Genomic DNA, 21,507 nt, shown 5'->3' on the forward strand with positions numbered 1-21,507 from the left:
AAGATTTTTTTCATGGAGAATACATTACATGTAATGTATTAATCATGATTTTTTTATAGGTAATGAAAAGTGCTAAAATTAGTTTGAAGCCCTCTACTTGGTACCTTGTTTTAAAAAAATTTTCCCCCCTGGTTTTGGTCCCTCCCAAATGAAATTCCAGGCTACACCACTGAAGAAATAATAGAATCGTTATACATTGTTAAATTGTATGAGCTGTGAATTTCTCACTTATCACAGTATTTTTCTCACAACATTTCTAGCTTCTGTTAACTTTTATCTCGTTTTAAAGAGTCAGAACACTGTCAAAATTCATTTCCGAGCATGTAACTCCCTAAAATTATTTGGGAGAGGACCCTCGAATCCTTTGGTAGGTCACCCCAGACCGCCCCTGATTGGGTACCTTTACATTCTTCAAGAAAGCAAAAAAAGGCAGCAAGTCTCTCCTTGATTTAATTCTTAATTTAAATTTATCCTTCTCTGCTTTCCTGATTCTTAATGTGAGATATTTATTGAGAATCAATAGGGTAGTTTCCTTCATCAAAGAAAACGAAAGGCATTCATTGTGATTCGTTATCCACCATTAGTGTATTCATAATATTCAAATTATTTGGTTTTAGAAATCCCAGTTTAGACGAATGGCAATGGTCAATTTTAACCTCACTTGAAAAAGGCCAGATTGGCGCCCATGCGATGCCACTCAACGTGACGTCACAGGGACCTAGTTTCTATACGAGTAGGTAGGAATTTTACATCGCCTGAGATTACCAATGCATGCATGAGGCACAGAGCTCAGGGAAACATGTCTTAATAATCACCTATTAAAACTGCCCTTGGTCAGAAAGTTTCCTTCGTTTGATAGGGTATTAATAATCCTTATTTAAGCCAAGCGCTACTGGCTAGCAGGGTACTCTGCTACCCACTAGCAGCCTGCGTTGCAGCAGCGCACATACCCGCGCCCCAAGGTCACCTCACACGGCGACAGTGGGAATCAGAATGACATCACACGGGCTTTTACCAGCATTCATACTTAGCGGTTGTGTTTTCGCTCGCTTAAAATGTTTCACTTTTCGTTTAATCGCAAAAAATAGATATTGTGATTTAAAAATCTAAAAGCGTGAAATGTGCGTACTCCAGGAGTAATAATCTCTTGATGTAGGCAATAAAAAAATAATAGGAAACCACCATATTCAAGGAAGAGTTATTATTATTGGCATTTGAAATATGTGAAAATGCTAACCTTCCTCAAATCATAAAATAGATAAGCAATCATGCTTATTCAACAGTTCATTTCTTTTAATGTTACTGAGTTTCTTCCTTACATTTCTAAAGTCTGTTGACTTTTATTTATTATTATTACTCTATTGTGCTTAATTATCTTCTGCACTTTTTCTCCTTGCTATCCCTTTTCAATTTCCAAACTCCTCTGCTCAGTATTCTCAGTAGCCTTGACTTTACTACCATGCATTACATATTTACCTTGATTTTACTTCTGCATAAGAGTTTAAAGAAAAACAAAGTGAAGAGTCTGATCTGGAGTATAATGCTTGGTAGACTTCAAGGAAAGAGAACTAGATAAGATTGGGGGTATTAGAGATGTGGGAGTAGAGGAGAAAGAAGTAGGAGTGGCAGAGGAGACAGAAATGGTGGGTGAGGGGAGGAAACTTCTGGAGATAATACGGAGGGGACAGATGGTTCTGATGGAGTTAGTACTGAGTGGGGTGGGGATAATAAAATCGATCTTAGCGTGAAGAATGCTATGCAAGCAAGGGAAGGAAGAGAACGGAATTAAAAGTTAGAATGTTAGGAGTAAGATTTTTTTGTGAATTGAAGACAGATGTCCAATTAGGAAAGGGAGACAAGGTAGGGTAATTTGCAAAATGCTCTATGTAAACCTACCTTTGCCAGTGGAATATTTTATTAATGCAGTTTGGTTTCAAGGATATGGGGCCAGTGGCGCAGCAAGGGGGGAGTTTTGGTGGTAAACCACCCCCCCCCCCCCAAGCTCATAAAAACTTTTAAGTTTAATTAATTTGATCAATATTACTTATAGAAGAGAGTGAGGATTAATAAAATATCCCTCAGAAAGCCATAAAACTAAGCATTTATTTAGAAAACTTCCTCGGGGAAGGCCCCCACGACTCCCACTTACCCTGGTGGGTATACCACATCCCCCAGGTCTAGTTGTGCCAAAACCCCCCCCCTCCCTAGCCTTAATAGGGTAGTTTCCTTTATCAAAGAAAATGAATTGATTGCAATTCGTTAACCACCATGAGTGTATTCAGGGACACATTTGTTAATAATCACCTATTAAAATTGCCTATGATCGGAAAGTTTCCTTCGTTTGATAGGGTATTCGATAATAATCCTTGTTTAAGCCAAGCAATACCAGCTAGCAGGGTACTCATCTACTTGCTAGCAGCCAGGATCGTATTGGCGCTCATAGCCTCACACGCCGGCAGCTGGAAGCAGAATGACGTCACACAGGCTTTTTCCAACATTCATACTTAGCCGTCATTTTTTCACCCGCTTGAAAATTCTCACTTTTCAATTAATCGCAAAAAATAGATATATATTGCCACTAAAAATTCTAAAAGCGTGAAATACGTACTCCAGGAGTAATAATCTTTCGATTTAGGCAATTAAAAAAAAAAAAAGGAAGCAACCCTATTCCTAGCTGTCCTCCTGCATGGGGCCACTAAAAGGCAGCTGTTTGAACCAGCTTCACTGTATTAAAAATTATTGGCTCCTTCTATGGCATATCTTTACTAATCTGTGACACACAACGTCGATCTCCATAAATGAATATACATTAATAGGTAACAACACAAATTATGTCCATAAGTTCATTTAAATTGTTAGTCTCCGTAGCTTACTTAATCAGCTGATTTCTGTGAGAATTCCATGGGCTCTTGGAAGAGACTTTACTCCCTAAAACTTAAGATATTTCTCCCCTAGAAGGGAGAAAAATGTAAAAATTCACTATCTCATCAGTCCTACTAGAATTAAAAGTACACAAAAGAAATTCTTCGAAAGCTTCAAATTGATACTAAACTTCATGAAAAATTCACATGGCAAATGAGCATTGTCATTTAGGCATTCATTCATACACGAGGAAAGAGAGGCACTTGAAATTTTTAGGAGTGTTCATAGCTTGGAATTGGGATTGCTAAATATGCACTTCTCTATGACTTAATTGGAACTCCATTGGATAAATTTTGATTTTTCACTAGAACTCAAAAGCAAAAATTATTAAAATTTCATTTTTCTAAAAAAATTTTTCTTCCGGAAATGACTCATTTCTTCATCATTGGAAACAAGTTCAAGTAAAGAAGTAAAATAAGATAAATAATATTCAGAATTCATTTTTTCACTAATCTAGGTGCATGGTCATTGCTTCCAAATTTATTACATATAAATCTACCTACTTTTCTTTGCCTAAAATGGTTAAAATTTGAACCTTACACTCTAACACAAAAGTTATGAAGTAAGGTAAAAAACTCCAAAACTTCACCAACTATCATGGTCATGCTTCTACTGAAATAAAAGTCTTTTAGCTTAGTAAGACAAATTGTTCAAATGCTTCCAGGTAACAGACTCTGTTCACTTTAACTTCGGGGCTAGGCTATTGTGGCTAAAGCAAGTTGGGTGGAGAGGAGAGAAAGTTTCTCGACACATGAATTTCCCTTTGCCAATCAGCTAACAGCAGGTGTGGCCTAGAGCTTTAGAAATTCAGTCTCTTTCAGACCTCTGTTGTGCTAACATTGTGAATCTGCTCGCGGAGAAGTGTTGCCAAACCTCACGCATTCTCCTAGTATGTTTCTATGTATGCCTTGCACCAACGGTAGCCCATTCAACGTGGTAGCTGTCAATGTCAAGGGCTTTTGTGAAAGGACTACCCCCAATCCAAATGAGTAGGTATAGTGTCTCTGTGCCGGACTCAAAATACCTGTGGCCACCCATGATTCACACGTTTTCAGTGACAAAGTTGGGTGCCTACGTACATTTGACAATGTAAAGTTCACTCCTGCTCTCTCTCTCGGCACTAACCCTTCCCTATCAGCGAAGTCCTCCGAGAGAATCCAGGCTCTCACGAAAGCTCACACCCCAACATAAAGTGAACAGATTCAAGATGAGTTAGTTGCATGCATGCGTTGAGTGGATATTTTATTTTATTCTTCAACCACCGGATACAGCTCTTATTGGCCATTTTATACCGGTATTTAACAAATGTAACATATAAACGTACACGAACAACCATGCCCGGAACTGGGAAAATCTACCCAGGCAGGACTCGAACCCGCGACCTCTTGTTTGGTAGGCGACTACCTAACCCCGATGCCAACAAGGCTGCAACGCCGGCTATTCCATAGTAACTAAAAGACAGTACATATTTCTTTTATCAAATAGGAACACACATTGCTTTCTGAAGCATCCTGACAATACACCTCTGATTGGAATGCATTCACATTTATTTTCTGGATAAATAATGAGAGTGAAAGAAAAACAAATGCAAATTTAAAGTTCAAAACTATTTTATCAATAGATAATATATATTTCTCATTCAATTACTGCATCATACACTTTTGCCAATCACAAAACTACCTTTTGCTGAAAATTAACAACAAACAAAAGTGTTCTTCGCTTCACCATATGTCAAAGTTACAAAAATATTTACAACACTCTGCTTTCAGAGTAGGGATCACAAGGCTTCAATCGGTTCACTTTCCTTTATCAGTACACTTAGCCAAATCCATAAGTTTTAATTTCATAAATGCCTTCTCATAAACTAAGACAGGCAATCTATGTAAATGTTTACCCTATTTTAAAAAATATCTTGTACATAATAAAGCACTTAGCAAACATTTCAGTCTAATGTAAATCAAATAATCACTATCTTTTCAAAAATCAGCTATTTAAATACGAAACAATTAAATCATACTTCTAAAGAATCGACTCTTATCAAGTAAGAAGTTCTAAATGCAAATAGCTTTTCTTTGACCCATTCTGCAATTTGGCATATTATTTGTATAGATTACCCAGAAACATTTTGAAATTTGTGTATTACTTATCTACCGTTAGCTCTGTTGCCTTTAGCACTTGTTCACCATCCTAGCGCCCAAGTCTATCGGCATCACTCCGCATTTACCCAAGTGCTAGTCTTCTACATTGATTAAGACCTTAGGTTAGCACTTTATTAAATAAGCATTGGAAGATTAAGATAAGCCCACTTCAGAAGGTATGTACAGGTACAAAAAATGGGAATGAAAAATGAACAAAAATGAGAATACAAACTGTGATTATGAAATGTAGTGAGCAAAGTTTCCCTTTGAATTTCACAAATTTCAAAAAGGTTCTGTTGCTGCATTAGGAGCTCACATCTAACACAGCCATGAACACAAATCATGAGGTTTCCAGTGATAGCAAACTTAATTCACTTGTAGATCCAAATTGAGGCTGTAATAATCAAGCTATGTTTCTCTTACTGCCTTTTAAGATTCAACCATTTGATATTCCAAAATTCATTTACTTCACAAACTGAAGAAAAGAGTAATATTGAATTTAGGCCTTTATCCTTGACCCATAAAATCGAGGTGCTTTTCCATTTGTCTGCATAAAAATGCACTCCCCAGATAATCTGAGGAAGACATCCAGTATTAATCCAGATTGAAAATAATCCAGCCAGGCATAACAAAAAATATTGCGACGTTCCCAAACCAAGAGTTTCATCTCTTGATCATAAGACCCACTTGTTTTTGGAAAATCAATAAATAAGCATCATTTCTTGAGGCTTTTGGAAAATATCAGTAAAGTAAAAGGAAGTATGTCACAATATTTTGCCATTTATAACAAGGAGACTTAAGGAGAATATCACGGGCTTCCGACTGAACTTCACTTAGATGCAGCAGATGCACCATCTCCACTGCCACCAGCCTCTTTGCCCACGTCAGCTGCCTCAGATTCATCCTCAGTGGCCACATACTCGACTTCTTCCTCTTCCTCCTGATCCAAGCCAAGTAACCTTCTCAGAATGGTGTTGACAGGAGCAAAGGCCTTGGAGTAGCCCGCTTCTGTTAGGTGCAGGTAGTCGTACATGTCGAGGTGACTAATAGAATCATCAAGAGGTTGAACGAAACCTTCTGAAGAATCAACCAAATGGCAATCACTTAGATCCGAAATACCTTCCTTCAGTATCTGATTCACCCTTATGTTTCTTTCCCGCAAATGATTAGGAAACTGACCCCTAGGTAAAAGAGACTGGAGGAAAGGACATTCATTAAAATCCAGGCATTGATACATTACTATTTACATCTTATTGCAAGTAGAAAATTTCATAATATTTTTAAGGTCACTGTATAATTTTTCAAGGTTATGACTGACGACTTGGTCAATGATAAGGCCATGTGGTACAACTCTAATTTAAATATTATTTGAATTACAAAACTAACTTTCTCTACGTAATGGAGAAAAATAGGAAAACTGTCAATAAAACAATGCTCAAATTTGAATTAGTTGTGACATATTAAAACAAAAGAAATGAGGTTTACATCATTTTTCTCACAACTAACAACGTGGTCGTTTGACCCTTGTAAAAACGAACAATGGAGGTGCCATTCAGAAAGACTGTCAGTAAGATATTTTAAATTTTACGATTCCAGGCATTCTGGAACTCCGGCCATGTACTTAGATACCATCATTACTGTTAGTAAACAAATCATTCAGGTACCTGTGGGTTTTAATATTATGGAACATTCATTGGGTTCTGTTGCAGTTTGACTTCAAGCCAATTTGAAACCGATGTAAGTAATTTTACAACAATTTTGTAACCAAAGAGAAATACAAGCTTAGTTCAACCCAAGAAAGCCTCCAGGATTGGGAATGTGATTCTTGACAAATGACATGACAGGACATCAAGAAATTGACTTAGGCAACCGACAATAAAAATTTAGCAATGTGAATGGATGTGAATATATTGACAAGACCAAGCATGCTCAAAGCTTAGCTTGCAAATCTTTTATGACAACATATGAGCTTGGTATCATTGGTGTTAGTAAAATATTAACTACGTGAAGTTTAGCAAGTGCTTTTGTAGGAGGAAAAACATATGACACACTTACACATACAACTACTTGAGCTTGAGGTTGTTTTTGGCGAATAACTTTCACAATTTCTAGGATCCCTTCTGCGATCTGTTCTGGATTGTGTCCATGGTTGTTTGTACCCACTAGCACCACCACGATCTGAGAATAAAGCAATCATTCCACATGAAATGATTCACACAATTATTATTATATTATCGAGACTATAAAAAAGATGCACAATTTTACAATTCCAAATGCCTTGGTAAGTAAATAAGCCTATAAGTTACAGACATTTTCATAGTGGGAAAACATTATTCAAGGAATAGCTAACTTTTCCTATGACTGATCAAAAAAGAGCCATTACAGTGGCAAACTATGAAACCAACCATTTGCAATCACACACTAGCAATACTAAGTGAGTTCAGTCACAAATACTCTAATTACAACCCTTGTACATGGTAGTAAAAGAATTACCTCCATTTGAATTTAAAACATAGAAGATTTATCAGCTAGGTATACATTGAACAAATGAAACAACTGATATAAATTAACATTTCTTTTCTCATTCACATGAAGTTCATATTACCTTTGGACTTATGCCTTCCAGCTCTCCATTTTGAACTCTCCATAGCACATGCTGAGTTTGATCACCACCAATTCCAAAACAAAGTGCGTGCATAGGTGCAAACCACCGATTCCAAGCATTTGTGTGCGATAAATGTGTTATAAGTGAGTCCCCAATGAAGAGGATTTCAGGTTCCTTCTCCATTGTCTCCGCCAAAAACCTCTTGTGCTGTAAGGAAGGCAAATTAAAGTTTACAATACAAGACTTACAATATTGGGTACTGTTTTAAAGATCACAAAATCATGACCTAGAGCAAAGAAGTATTTGGAACAGCAATCAGCTGTGGTCAAAACTACCATATAAAGCTTAATGCCAACAATAATAACATCAATAAATCAGATTTTACAATAGAGTATCATTTTTATGCATTTAACTAAGCCAGAGATCTGCTTGTCAACCACAAATATTCACCCTCCTCATCAGAAATATTTCTGATGATTCACCCATCTGTGAAAGCAAAAATTACCTACAGATGGTAAGTACTGAATGAAATATTACTTCCTTAGGCCTGGTTATATGGTACATTAACACATACAAGTTAATGTGTGAATGCATGAACGATTTTGGTGGAACATATAAAATGCATGAATGAAATTAGGACAGTTCTATTCTCTGATCATGTGTTTGCAAAAGTTGTGCAGTTATATGGTGCATTTTCATGTTCAATCACGTTTTCATACATTTAGACATTAATAAGTACGAGCTAATGTTTCATGTAACCAGGCCTATGCTTATATCTATGTCTAAACAAAAAAGTCATTTATACATGAATTTTGGGAGTGATGATCAAGATGAAGGTTAATATGTTGACTTACGACTAATCTAACAATGAATCGAAATCATTTAACTACAAGTAAAACATTTAATTTGACTTAAGGTTTTATTCATAGTTTTTGCTAACTCCTCATATTTATGAAACTCATTTGAAATAAAACAGAATCACCATGAACCTGAAACCCAAAATAGCAATAATAGGGGTAGCATCAATCAAGGAAAACTTTCTAATCAATTACCGAGAATTCTATTGAGAATAGCACTCCCCTACCACGAGAAACATAAATTCCCAGATATAGATTCTGAATTATGATGGCCCAACATCTCAGAATGAGGTTCTTGCCATAAAAATGACATCTTTACGTAAAATAAATATAACAAGAAAAATGAACAAGTTCAAAGAAAACGTGAAGTTAATTAATCTGCGCTACAACAAAAAATACACATGCAGCAAAGTTACCATGGGCCATAAAAATTCAGTTGACTTTCATTGCTTAAAATAGAAAATTAAAATGAAAACACTACTCATGACAAACCTTACAAGAGAGTAATTATGTCACGATTCAGCAGAAGTATTTGCCGAAATAAGGGTCTGTGTCATTTTAATACCATAAGAAATATGATTTCCAAGTAAAAGAAAATAATCGTGAGAACACTTCAGACCCAGCATATTATCGAATTATTATCATTATACAAAGACGAAAAACATACATGAAAGGACAATCAATATACGATATCATGTGATCATAATCTTCAGCATTCACAAACCGAATAACATACAAATTATTCTAGGTCTAAACGAGTCGTAAATTTTGAAAAATGATGAAAATTCGTCCACTTTGCACAACAGGAAAAACCATTAAAACATAACTGATCCGTGGTCATGGAAAAGACTACAATATTGGGTACTGTTTTATTGCATCAACAGAGGAGCAAAACCAACACTTTCCCGTAATCAGCGTTAAGCAAACCTTACTGACTACCACATATCTCAAAGATTGAACGACTTTGAAAATGAAAATTCGGGCATATTCTGCAGAGGGGTATTTATATCGGTTTCATTGAGATTCATTGAACACTATCCCAGCATGTGACATTTCATGTTTTCTATTTTCATAGAATTTAAAACCGATTATGTTTTAAAATTGGATATAATAATGAGGAGTTAAACGTATAACAGCCTAAGGCAATATATATGATTATCCTTATAGACGATTTACGGGCTCCTGAAGGGATCAACGTTAAAAATTCAGAAAATGTCAGCCATACCATACTCATCCATCTTCCATCCCCTTGGATATCTTCAGGTTGTGTAGGTGTAGACGCTGGGTTCATTCTCAGTAATTACTTGGAGACTAAACTATTGAATAAATGATTAATAGTACCTTCCCCCTCGACAGAAACGATTACATGACAATAGATGAAGATATTGCGGATAGCTTGCCGGCTTTAACGATGGGAACGGAATGGTTCTGGCAAGGAACGAGCAGTACTCTCGTAAAAAAAGAAATAGTTCCCCACAGTATTACAAAAGCATTTACATATATACTTGAATGGATAGGTAATAATTACTTGCCGCAAAACAAAGTAATTCGGTCAAATGTCACTATCATATTTCAGCTCAAATGTTCAGAAATAACATAGGAACGGAATTACGAACGGAACGACCTTCATGGAATCTTCGTTCCACAAGGGATTTGTCGGAATCGAGATAAAATATTATTCCACGAAGATCCATTTAAAAACAACTATCCCAAATTCAACTATTATGTTTGATTAAAGGTGTTTTATTCCTAAAAAGTGTTTATAAATAATGTAACGAAATGCTTCTAAGACAGTTATCGTGGCTACTTGTTTCCGAAACCCATTCGTTCCTTCAGCTGCATAGCTGAGGAGACTGGGAGGGAACGCCCGCCATTAGTGACGATGAGTGACACCTATGAAACCTGCCAGTCAACTGTCGCTGATGTTGTTTAGTGTGCTGTAGCTGTGAGGGAGGCCGTCGGCAGGTCCAATTTCTTTTCTTAAAAGGTTACCGTACACTATAGTGGCGTATAGTGATCAGAAAACGTTTACTGATATTTTGAATATTGCTGTCTGGAAATATTAATTGTGAAAGAAGTGGATCGGTGCTGTGAAGTTTTACGAATGGTTTTGTCGCACGCAGTTTCATTGCCTCAGCAACGGGAGACTGGAGCGTGGTGGTGCGTATTGCCTGTGTCTCTCTTGCATGCCTGTCCGCATGTTTTGAAATGTCTGCGCGGGACTCATGAATCATTCCCGCGCGTTGATGTGTTTTCGATATTATATGCCTCGCGCCGATTGAAGCGGAATTATTTGGAGAATCCCGTGAAACTCACTAGAGACTAAGGGATCATCTAAATATGCATGAGTCTTCTTCTTTTTACATAATTATAGGCATTTCGCAGACTCTCGGTCAGTTGCCTATTTTTTGCTACTTTTTTAAAACTTGTTAAATAAGAAAGTATTTCATGTGTTGACGGTGACGAAGTCAGCTGCGTTTTTCCCCAAGGTAATTGCTTCTGTCAGAAGTTTATACGGGTGAGAGGTGTAATCATTTAAGTCCGAATTTTTTATGTCGTTTTTTGAGATCTGCGCGATGGTTTTTTATTTCATGTGTCAATATACAGGTATCATATATTTTCAGCTGTGACAGCTATGCTCTTCGCAAGTGACATTACCGGCGCAGTGTTGGTTCCCTGGCTACAGAAATCGAATTGTTAGGATTTTTGTGAGATTTATATGTCAGTTGATGTGTGCTAAGTGCATGCCGAATGAATTACCAGTAGTATGAATTGATGAAAATGAACGGATTTTCATTAATTCGGAGTGCGAGGACGATGTCTTTGTAATGATTTTATTTTCTGCATGCTATTTCGTACTGTTTCGGATATCAGGCGTCTCGTCATGTCTTTGCCTTCTAGGCTGTATCGTTTTTTTTTGCGTATACTCCCGTTGTTTTGTGTTCTGCTGGGGATTCCATTCTGCGATAAAAATTAAAAAACCGTTTTTTGATGCAACATTTTTCTGCGCAATGGTTGTATGTGAAGCTATTAGTTACGCACGTTTGAAAGTGAAAAATATGAATAATTTCCGCTACCTTATGCCATTAGTCAATAATATTTGCTGTTAGATTATTTTAGTCAGCCGATGTTGTTGTTGCGTTTTTGATTCACCTAATTTTAGGTTTTTGTAATGCCAAGCAGTAAATATCCTCTGATGAACATCTTCTCTTTAGAAATCATCATCATTAATATGCTTTGGATATTTTCCGAATATTTTTCTCCTAGTTTTATTGTTTATTATTTTGTTTGGGTTTCAGATAAATTATATCGAATGAAAATTTTTATTTGCCTGTAAATTACTAAGGGCTGCTTTTGTCTGGAAATTAGGGAATCCGTGAAATGGTCCAGGAGGAGGATTAGATTTACTAGTTAATTTCTTTGCCATGGGTTCATATCGTTTTATTGCTGTATGGGGATAATATGAATCAACGTTGTCTAATATGAATTACATTTGATGAAATATATTTATGTACATTAAAAAAGAGCCATTACATACAACGCACCAAAAAAGGTAAAAACACAGGTATAAACACTTGGCTAATTAAACTAATTGTAAATGACTACGCCGTCATTTTCAACGACTCCAAGGTGAACCTTACTAATTATTCCGATAGACAATTGAGTACATTTTTTAACTGTCGTTCTATGCGTTTTTCATGTTTTATGGCTTCTTTTGTAGTCACATTTTTTGGGTGTGCTACACGAATCGTATCTATCGACAATTGTTTATTTAGTATAATTAGTACTAGTAGCTATCAATTTGTTGATTTCAGGGGATTTTTTTATTTTAACCCAAGTCCGTATGCGTGAAGAATCTTTTTTCAGTCGTGAATGAACTCCTGTTTGAGTTACTGCCATTTTTGTAAAGCACTATTTCTATTGACTATTTATTGTGCAGTCTTCCTCCGAGGTTAGATGTTAAAGTTTGCTGGTTTCATGAGGTGGACTCTTTACGTACCTTTCTGCCTCAACGTTAAATTATTCTGTAATGGGCCGTTTTCAATGGTTTAGTCATGATTCCCAGGTGTTTTGTAGCTCCTGTAACTCACACTTCTGCATTTTATCATTTTCATTTCTACTTCCAAATGTTGTTGTTACTAAAGTAATTTTTTCGCTACGAGTATGAATCATCTCAGTCAGGACTATTTTTTTATTAAAGAATTTCATCAAATGGACTTAGCTTTTCCGGTCGCCGTAAGACTGCAATTTTATGTGTCACAGTTTAGATATAGCTCGTGGGGATGATTCATAATTGTTAATGCTCTCTCTGTGAAATGCTTTTTTGATTCGTAAGGAGTGTGTGTGGAGAAGGCCAACCATAGGTATACCGCTCTTCCCACACGATAATTTTTCTTTTCCCTCCGAAGAACTGGTGCAGCGATCGCTAAAATGATGGAGGAAAAAATGACGTTTCACGCGATCATTTTCACAAGGGACCGAGGGATGAAAATTCCATTACTCCGCACGTCCCTTTTTCCGTCGCTGACACCGGCCTTCGACTAATCAGAACGCCAACAACTATAGTAACGCCATGCGTGGCTTTTAATTAAATGGTAGTTGTAAAAACGGAAGGTGGCTGAATAAGCGATGGAAAATGGGATGGTGAGTAGGGCCGTGTGAGTCAGGAAATGATTGGTCGAGGGACACTCTTTAGGTCCCTGAAAGCCTACTGCTGGAGCTATCATTCGTAGGGATGGAAACAATTATTCTGTTATTCAGGCTTAAGTGTCGTCTGTGAACCTGGGTGCATCCAATTTGACCGAAGGCATTTTTCGTTGCTGAATATGGAGTAGGGTCTCATGCGGATGATCATATCAGTTTACACAATGTATCATCTGTTTCGGATGCACTCCTTTGTTAAATGTAGCGACATTAAGGGCCGGTTTTGTGTCTAGTTAGTGTTAAACGCAATATGATGCTGTCGTAACCTTCACATTAAAATACTTTTAAGATTGTGTAATGAAAATTATAATAGTTCAATATAACGGTTAATTAGACAAATGACCTTAAGTGGATGACATAGTTAACTCTGAGTCTTTTACTCCGAAAAATCTTAACTAGACATTATAAAACCGGCCCCAACTATTCAGCTAACTTACCGTAATCGGCAAGTTTGAAAGTCTGAAATGCTTGGGTAGTTTCCTTTTTTTTCGCTTTCAAATTTTTCGCTTTGCAATTGTCTGACGCAAAAAGCTACAATGGTATGAATGAAAAACCATCGCGCATTTTCCTCATTTCCGCATTCGGCATCTCTCCATTAATTGGTGGCCAGTCATTCCTTATGCCTATTGATGGAGGTATAACTCTCCATCTCGTCTGATCTATGCTTAGATATTTTTACCCTGGCAGTCATGGTGGTTGGTGTTTGATCTCGGTTATTGTAATTTCAATCTCTAATAGATTTAGGTCTAGTAGGGTGATTAAAATTACTTAGTTTGAATAATTGGCGTCCACTCATAGTAATATGGGTTGTGTGTGTGTGTTATCAGCCGTAACATATGCGAAAACCAATTTTGTGGATCCATCGATTCAAGAATCGGGTATCAAATTGTTGCCCTTGAGGTCTATAGGGGCATAAATAAAATTCCCTCTGAACAATTGAGAGGGTGAGAAGACCACGGGTATAAGTATTCTTTATTCTAAACAGTGTTAGGTAAAGAAATTGATAGCTGTCATATACAAAAACTAGGTGGCCTAGGTGTACGACTGAGTCTCCACTCTATGCTGGCATCGAGTGGAAAATCAATTGTACTACTATCTATCTAGTATATACTATTTTTTTTATTTACACAATTTTTGACCCGAACTATGTTTGGAAAAAAATTACTTGTACCCTTTGGCTTCTCACCTCTTCAATTGATATTTATATCATATTCCATTTTCCTTGCGGAATTTACTGGGAATCACTTGATAATAAACATTTTATTTTGCAGCATATGCGTGGGATTCTCAATTTTGGAGAGATGATTCCGAATCACGCAAGTGGTAAAGGTATGTGAATAGTACGATTATTTGTATCACTTGTCCTCGGCGAGTTGGCCATCCGTCTTGGGAAGCCACCCCATCGCAGTCGATTCGCGATCTTTTCGTGGATTCTGGCAATACTTCAGCAAAGATTCTTCGTGCTTGCTTTATACATGGATGATGAGTGCCCCTCCGTCCGCTCATGTTGGAGATGATTTGATGACTGGGATTTAAATTTAGTAGCATTTATTTCTCTTCCTATTCTCCTATCCTGTGAGTTCGAACTGGAAAAATATAAATCTAATTGCCTGGGCAAAGATAAAGCCGTATCAGTTATACTTTTGCATTGCACCATGCTTGAATTTGTGTTTGGGAACAATTTTTTTTCACAACCTAAAGATTATTTTCGTTCTCGGAATTTTTTGAATTGCAACTTACTAAATCGGTCATTAATAATATTTATCACTGTTTAAGTCCTCCTATTTTAAATTTCACCGAACTTTTATTTAGTCGTCGATTATTAGAACCGAATTTCTGCGTGGAAAAGTGCCTGTATTTTCTACGATACTCTATCGTTAATAACCCCGCTATCTAAATCCTTAAATTTTTTCTGTGTAAAAGGAATATTTTTGTTTCCATCCCCGAAATATTTTTGTGATGAGCGCTGAACTTAATTGACCCTCTCTTGTTGTACATCCAGCGAAATCTACCTTCTATCCACAATCACCCAAACCCAAGTATATTTTTGGTTTACAGACTTGATGCACATTCTCGAAATTAATCAGCTTGGACTGATGTCATTAGGTAAATGTTGTAACGTAATTTAATGCATTGATTTTATCGGATAAAATGTTTTGACTGCGGACCCTTACATTAACGTCCAGAGGACGAGTTTCTAATTTAAAAGTCAATTCAGTATCATTATTGTTTGTGAATATCTCTGACATGTGAAATGTCAATGAACTGAACAAACATTCATTATGGCCTCTTGTTCTAACTATTTTCCAAGCTAAATGCAATGGAATTTTTCTTAGTTGGATCGTCGCAATGATTCGGGAGAAATCCGTGATTTCTGTAAATATTCCTCATCACCACCCTCCCCTCAGAGACGTGAATGGGGTAGGTGTTAGAAAGCGAGAGTGTCGGGGTGGATTTGATAGAGGGTCGCGTAAGGGGAGGGCAGGTTAGGAAGGGGGTTTGTGCTTTATTGCCCATTGAGAGAGGTAATGCACCAGTTGTGGGAGGGAGAGATGCCGGCCCTCGAGAGAGGGGGGGGGGGTTGATCCATGCTGGGGAGATGGGAGGTTGTATGTATGGTGATGGAGGGCGCGTGGTCGCTCGCGCTGGATCCCATCTGCGCCCACGTGGTCTCTGGGCGCAGGTCCCGCGTTCTCCCCCCGCGCTGCGGAGGGCGTGGCTTGCCGGCTCTCTCCCCTCCCCCGTCAGCCCACCCTCGGTCCCTCTCATTCCGTTCCCCGCGGTCGGAGACGGCGAATATTGTCTCTCGGCTCTGGCAAGCCTCCCTCCCGGCTTCCACAACGGTCCCGCCGCCTCCGCGTGAGGATTTTCCATCGGGTAATCCGACAGGGTTCATCATAGCACCATCACCTGCCTCCCATTGTTTCCGATTCTGTTCGATCTAGTTGGAGTGTCATCTCGATCGAGTGTCGCCCTTTAGATCACGATGGATAAAGCTTCTTCGTTCGTTTGAGGTACTACTTTTTTGCTGTCTCCGTCAGCTTGCTTGTTTTATCTTGGAGTCGCATACCGAAATCATTTTTTTCTGTCCGTGCTTTGATAGCGATAGGTTTTGCGAGTTCGTTTTTGTTGTGCTCATCAGCTTGGTCCTTTTATCTAACCTTGTGCATTACAAAAAAATATTTATCTATATGTGAATATTTTTTTTGCGTATTGGTCATTGATTATAACAGTGTACTAGCATTAATTTTCTTCATAGTTTCGTCTTTCTCTTCATGATTGATATACATTCTATCGCCTGTTTTTGGTGTAAAACTCGAGTGTCGCTGTGAAATCATAGGTTAAAAAGAATCTCGTGTGTATTTCTATGTTCATAATTCATTTCGTCCTGCCCATAATTCCTTGCTGCCACCATTTATTTGTCTTTTCGTTCGAATCTCGGGTGTCAGCGTAACTCGTGGGTCAGTGCATTAGGCTTCCGTGATCACTTCTGTCTTCTTCGCTCCCTCGTGGTTGCCGCCCGGTATTTTTATGCCTCTCCGCCCCCGTTGGCATTGAAGGACGCCGCCGGTCCCGCGCCGTACTGCCCGCTCGCCCCACGCCGCCTTAAACGTTTCCCTTTCAGGCGCTCGCTCTGTCATTACTCGCTTAATTGCTTCCCGGGCCTTCTTCGTCTTCTCCCCTCGTTTTTTTTCCATTTTTTAACTTCTCTCTCCCACTCATCGTCTCGCTTAGTTGCGTGGCTATGAGTTTTCATTTCCTTTGCCCTCCCAGTCTTCACCCCCGTCTTCTGTTCCATCGACGTCTGTGAAAAATCGTGCGCTCGCCATTCGTCTCCTTTTCTTATTTATCCTCATTTCAAATTGTTTTCGCGGTCGTTGACACGTCGTCGGATTTTGCCCGGAGGATTTCTAGTCCGAGAGATTATTTATTTTCCGGAGTTCATCAGTTTCCGTCGAGGAGAAAATCGTCTCCTTCAAAACTCCCGCGTGTTAAGCGGGGAAAATTCTTGACTTTCTTATCCGGTTGCGAATTTGTGGAATTCCTCGGGCGCGTGTCGTAGGCGGCGGCGGACGTCAAAGAGTCCTTTCCCGCGTTCGCGGCTGGTGGATATCACCGGCATGGAGTGGGAGCGAGGTCGTGGTATCTAGGAGAAGTTTTTATTACGACCGTATAAGTTTTCTGTCTACAAAGAGTGGCAGATATTGTTGCCCTTCCCAACATAGTATTTGACGCGCCTGGTGTGGTCCAACTTTCTTGCTCTTCGACAATTCGAGAAAGTTTGGGAGCCGAGCTCATGTTCTGATATTGGCTCGCGATAGAGACATCCTGTACGTACAAAATATGTTACGTAGTTCGTATATGTAGGTCGTCCGATTCAGCCTAGTTGTGATTTGTCTCCTGATCAATTTTGAGAGTGTGTTCCCTTTGTGCAGGTGTATTTGTTGTTGGCCCTGCCGGAAGTGCATAGCCGGGAGGGATACTCAACCAGACCGTGGACAAGAAAAGTATTTTTATCGTTCTTAAAAAAAAAGTACACGTTTTGCTGTATTTCAAAAATCAATTCGACGTGTCGGGTGATTCTCGGAGTGTTGCGAGGGAATTTTTGTTTGCGCTTTTTTCCTCCGAGCACGTAGCTGAGGTGACCAGTTTTTTTTCTGCCCTTCCATGTGCTCTGCGCATCTTGTTTTACCTCTTTATTTCCTTTCCGTCGTCCATCCATCAAAGTCTCACGCGCTCCCTCCCCTCCGCCTGCGCTGATCGCTTCGCAAGGACAAAGGCGAGAGAGTTGGAGAGGTAGGGTAGTTTGTTTTGGAGTGAATAGAAAGAGGGAGGGAGAAATCATCTCGGTCGGTCCGGACCTGCCCGTGGCGTGTGCTGTCGGGGCTGTCTCCACTCGCTGTCCCGTCTGTCGCCGCGGCGGGAAGAGCTATCGTAGCTGTCCGGCCGTGTCGGCGGCGGCTTTCCGCTCCTTCAATGGGAATCCCCCCCGGCCACGTGTTGGTGAGTAGCGCTTGATTTGTGTTGCTCGTTCCCCTCTCTGTGGCGCGGCGATGCCCTTTGTGGAAGGTTGGTTAGAAAAGGGGTGTGGGATGGCTATAATGGTAGACGGGCTTCGCGAGGTGCGGGGAAATGCTCGAGAGGGTGTAATGGATGACCGTGAGTGCCCAGATAGCCTCCTTGATGACAGATCAGTGCTCAGGTCTCGTTCAAAATTTGTGTTTCATGGATAGATTAAAACGTTAACTTTGTTGAATTCCACGAAGTATTTTTTTATAAGACTCAACCGGCTTTGACCTTTTGTGTCGTCATGAAGATGAGAGCCTTTTTACCTTTCACCTTGGTTCACCTCTTGATAATGACCTGGTAAAGTCGGAACCGCTCGAGTCTTTTAATAAATAGTGTGTGGAACCGGGGTGCTGACTTACAAAAAATATTGGGGGGGCCCAAACCGGGGATCCTGCCCCGGGAAATTTTATAAGTAGTGATTTTTTAGTTTTTTTTAAGCGTTTTGGAAGAGTCATATGATCAACATTCGAACCCTGATAACTCGAATCTCGATATCTGAACACTCCGGGGAAAATCAACAAGTCTGACACATGTTTTCCTTACACCCATAACTCATTTTTGAGGGGGCTCGGCTATTGAACCTCACAAAGTTTTATTTTTTGCTTTCAATATTTTTCATCTTTGTTTGATGTTACAGTGAAGATATTTCAAATTTATGATGAAAGGCCGAACAAAGAAATTTCATCAGTCAATTGAAAATTATAAATTGCGCGAGGCATAAGCCATCTACTTGCAACACTTCTGAACCAAACCTGAAGTTATCAGTTACAAAAGGTGAAAAAATTCATTTCTATAACAAATTATTTCACACTAAGCTATGTCGATGAGGAAGAAAGTGGAATAACTAGGAAATAACGAAATACATCCAGAGGGAAGATACTCGTGAAATAACTGAGCGAGTGGGTATATGCGCTTATTGTGATGGATTAATTCTTAGGATCCAGCTGAAATCAGGAAAGGACCAGGAAAGAGCTGATAAAATGTCAACGTATTAAGTATTTAACGAGTAATTCCTACCTTATTCTTGTGTCCTCAACTACTGTTCTTAATTTACCTAATGAAAAAGGCAAGTTACATATTCATATGTAAGATCTATCACGCATTTTTCATGTTAGCTTCGATTTGTCGAATTCACATGTCAATTCAGCGTTTTATGTTCTAATTGGTTTCTGGTCCAAGTTTTGCACATTCCTCCGAGAAACTAGACGTAATTTTTGGACAATTTCGGCGCGGCGTAGTTCAAGGGCCCCGTGTGGTTCGTCGCTGTTTATCCTCTTGTCAGCGTTTCCTTCCCGCCTTGAGAGATTCTACCGTGGCGAGCGAATGAGCCAGTTAATAATGTCATATTCAACTCTTGAATAGGTAATGGGAGAAAAATTTCGTGTTTCCATATGTTACCATTACGAGAGAATGGCTGAATGTGGAAGTTTTTTTTTCTGTTTTGAGTTGTCATTCCCTTTCGCATACAAAAATAATATGCATATTTTATAAAGTCTTGACTGCACTTCGCTTTAGGTGCTGAGGTATGGTTTTAATTAAGTGATTTTTTGTTTCATTCAGACATGATTTTCTTCTTCAATGATTCTCGTTGTCTAGGCTCAGAACTGTAGCGGATCCTGGACAGGTACAATGGGGAGAACTGGTGGGTAACCTCCCTGCAGTAGTCGGGGTCCGAAAAAATTACCTCTATATGAAGTGTAAATTGGATTCCCAAGGGGGAGGTAGCAATAGCCACCCCAGCCCCTCTCTGGGTCCGCCTTTGGCTTGGAATCAACGTAGAATGCTGCTTGGGTAATTCATAATACTGGTGCATCCATCAATTTTTGAAATTTCTTGTCTGATTGGAAGACCCCCATTTCTTTTACCTGTTATATTTCCCATAAGGGACTTAGGCGGTGTGGCGTCCCGTTGGTGTTGGTTGAGGAGTGCCTGGGGCTCGAGAAATGCGAGCGAGCGGGGCGTGGACGTGATAGACTTACGCTGCAAATTGCGACGTGATTTCGCCGCTTTAGCGCGCGCCCGCGCTCTGACTGATTCGATGAAATAACTCCCCTGTCCTTCCCTGTGCCAACTCCGCCGACCTCCACTTGTCAATTACCTGCTTGCGCCTCCTGACTTGACTTCTACCGTCCGTTCGATTCCTGCTTCCAAATCTCTTCACTATTAAGAAGGATTTACTTGGAAGCGAAGCCGCTGTCCTTAAAATTTAATTTAATATGTGCATAAAAATTTAAATATGTGAAAATTTTATGGTGACGTTAATAGTCAAGACCATGGTCGTGATTTGATAAAAAATTCTGTGGAAAAACAAAGTTATTTATTATTTAGTGGCAGTCAAAAAAAAGTTATTCATTCATTCAGAGGCGGATCCAGAGAGGAATGGGGTGGCTATAGCTACCTCCCTCTAGGGAATGTTCAGCAAATTCAACAAAGTATCGCTGGAAACCACCTACTTTATTAAGTGCGACTGTTATACAACTAAGATAAGCCTCTACAGAAGGCTATTTTTAGGTTTAATTTAGGATGTTGCATCAATATGGAAGGCTGCGCCGTTCGTCAAAAACCGCTACGGGCGTACAGACAGATATTAGAGCCGCACTATATTTCCAGGTACGACAGAAGCAATAAATTAAGAGAGGTGTTTTGCCGAACTGATACATATGGGAATTCGTTTTTCCCTCGAACCCCAAAGGACTTAAGTAAATGCTTGTCGTAATTGCCTTAGGGCACTTCCTTTTTATGTAAGAACGGCTTGTGTCCTAACACCCCCTACCACACGCCTTTTAGGTGGCTTACGGGGTATAATGTTGAAGCAGATGTAGATGAATTTATTCCTCACCATGAGATGACGTTAACCGTCGAATACACGGTGATATGTAGTATAAAATTCTGTGGAAAAACAAAGTTTAAGTTATTAATGAAAACGATCAGTGCATGTCATAAATCGTTATATGTACTTGAGAAGTATGCACTCTCGAGCTTGAAACGTCGTTAAGCAGCCGTTCATTCGATAACAATGCGGTTGACAGAAAAGTTTCGCTCATCTTATTTTGATTTTCATTTACGTTGAGAAAAATTGTTATTATTTCGTTTCGTGTGAATGAAAACTAGGGATGGTCGGACCGGGTACCTCGGATCCAAATGTCCGCGGATATTGCCCTTCATCGGATACATCGGATCTGGATCCGAAATTTTAAATAATAGCTTCAGT

At 39.1% G+C, this 21,507-nt stretch overlaps 2 protein-coding genes across 3 annotated transcripts in view; one reads left to right on the plus strand and one right to left on the minus strand.

Moving 5' to 3' along the window:
- Positions 1–4,514: 4,514 nt before the first annotated feature.
- LOC124154318 (platelet-activating factor acetylhydrolase IB subunit alpha1) lies at positions 4,515–10,162 on the minus strand. Its single transcript, XM_046527979.1, has 4 exons — positions 9,748–10,162; positions 7,666–7,872; positions 7,116–7,238; positions 4,515–6,255 (listed from the first exon to the last, which is right to left on the minus strand). Exons 1-4 carry the CDS (start codon positions 9,811–9,813, stop codon positions 5,890–5,892), a joined length of 762 nt encoding a protein of 253 aa, XP_046383935.1. The 5' UTR covers positions 9,814–10,162; the 3' UTR covers positions 4,515–5,889.
- Positions 10,163–10,270: 108 nt separating this feature from the next.
- The window catches only part of LOC124154317 (homeobox protein PKNOX2-like), a 559,395-nt gene continuing 548,158 nt past the window's right edge, over positions 10,271–21,507 (plus strand). The window contains exon 1 of one of the 2 annotated variants that reach the window (XM_046527977.1): positions 10,271–10,682. The gene's annotated coding sequence lies outside the window, so the exon portion shown is untranslated. Of the gene's footprint in view, positions 10,683–16,066; positions 16,241–21,507 lie in introns of those variants that run through there. The other variant, XM_046527978.1, reaches the window with a different exon arrangement.

The sequence above is a fragment of the Ischnura elegans genome, chromosome 2, assembly GCF_921293095.1.
Source record: "Ischnura elegans chromosome 2, ioIscEleg1.1, whole genome shotgun sequence".
NCBI lineage: Eukaryota > Metazoa > Arthropoda > Insecta > Odonata > Coenagrionidae > Ischnura > Ischnura elegans.

Excerpts from the sequence above, each read along its gene's own strand:
- LOC124154318 (XM_046527979.1), bottom strand. The coding sequence starts at position 9,813 with ATGAACCCAGCGTCTACACCTACACAACCTGAAGATATCCAAGGGGAT. Across the intron at positions 7,239-7,665 it reads TGGAAGGCATAAGTCCAAAG|ATCGTGGTGGTGCTAGTGGG; the intron begins GTAATATGAACT and ends CTTTATTCTCAG. Across the intron at positions 6,256-7,115 it reads AAGCTCAAGTAGTTGTATGT|TCTCTTTTACCTAGGGGTCA; the intron begins GTAAGTGTGTCA and ends CCTTTCCTCCAG.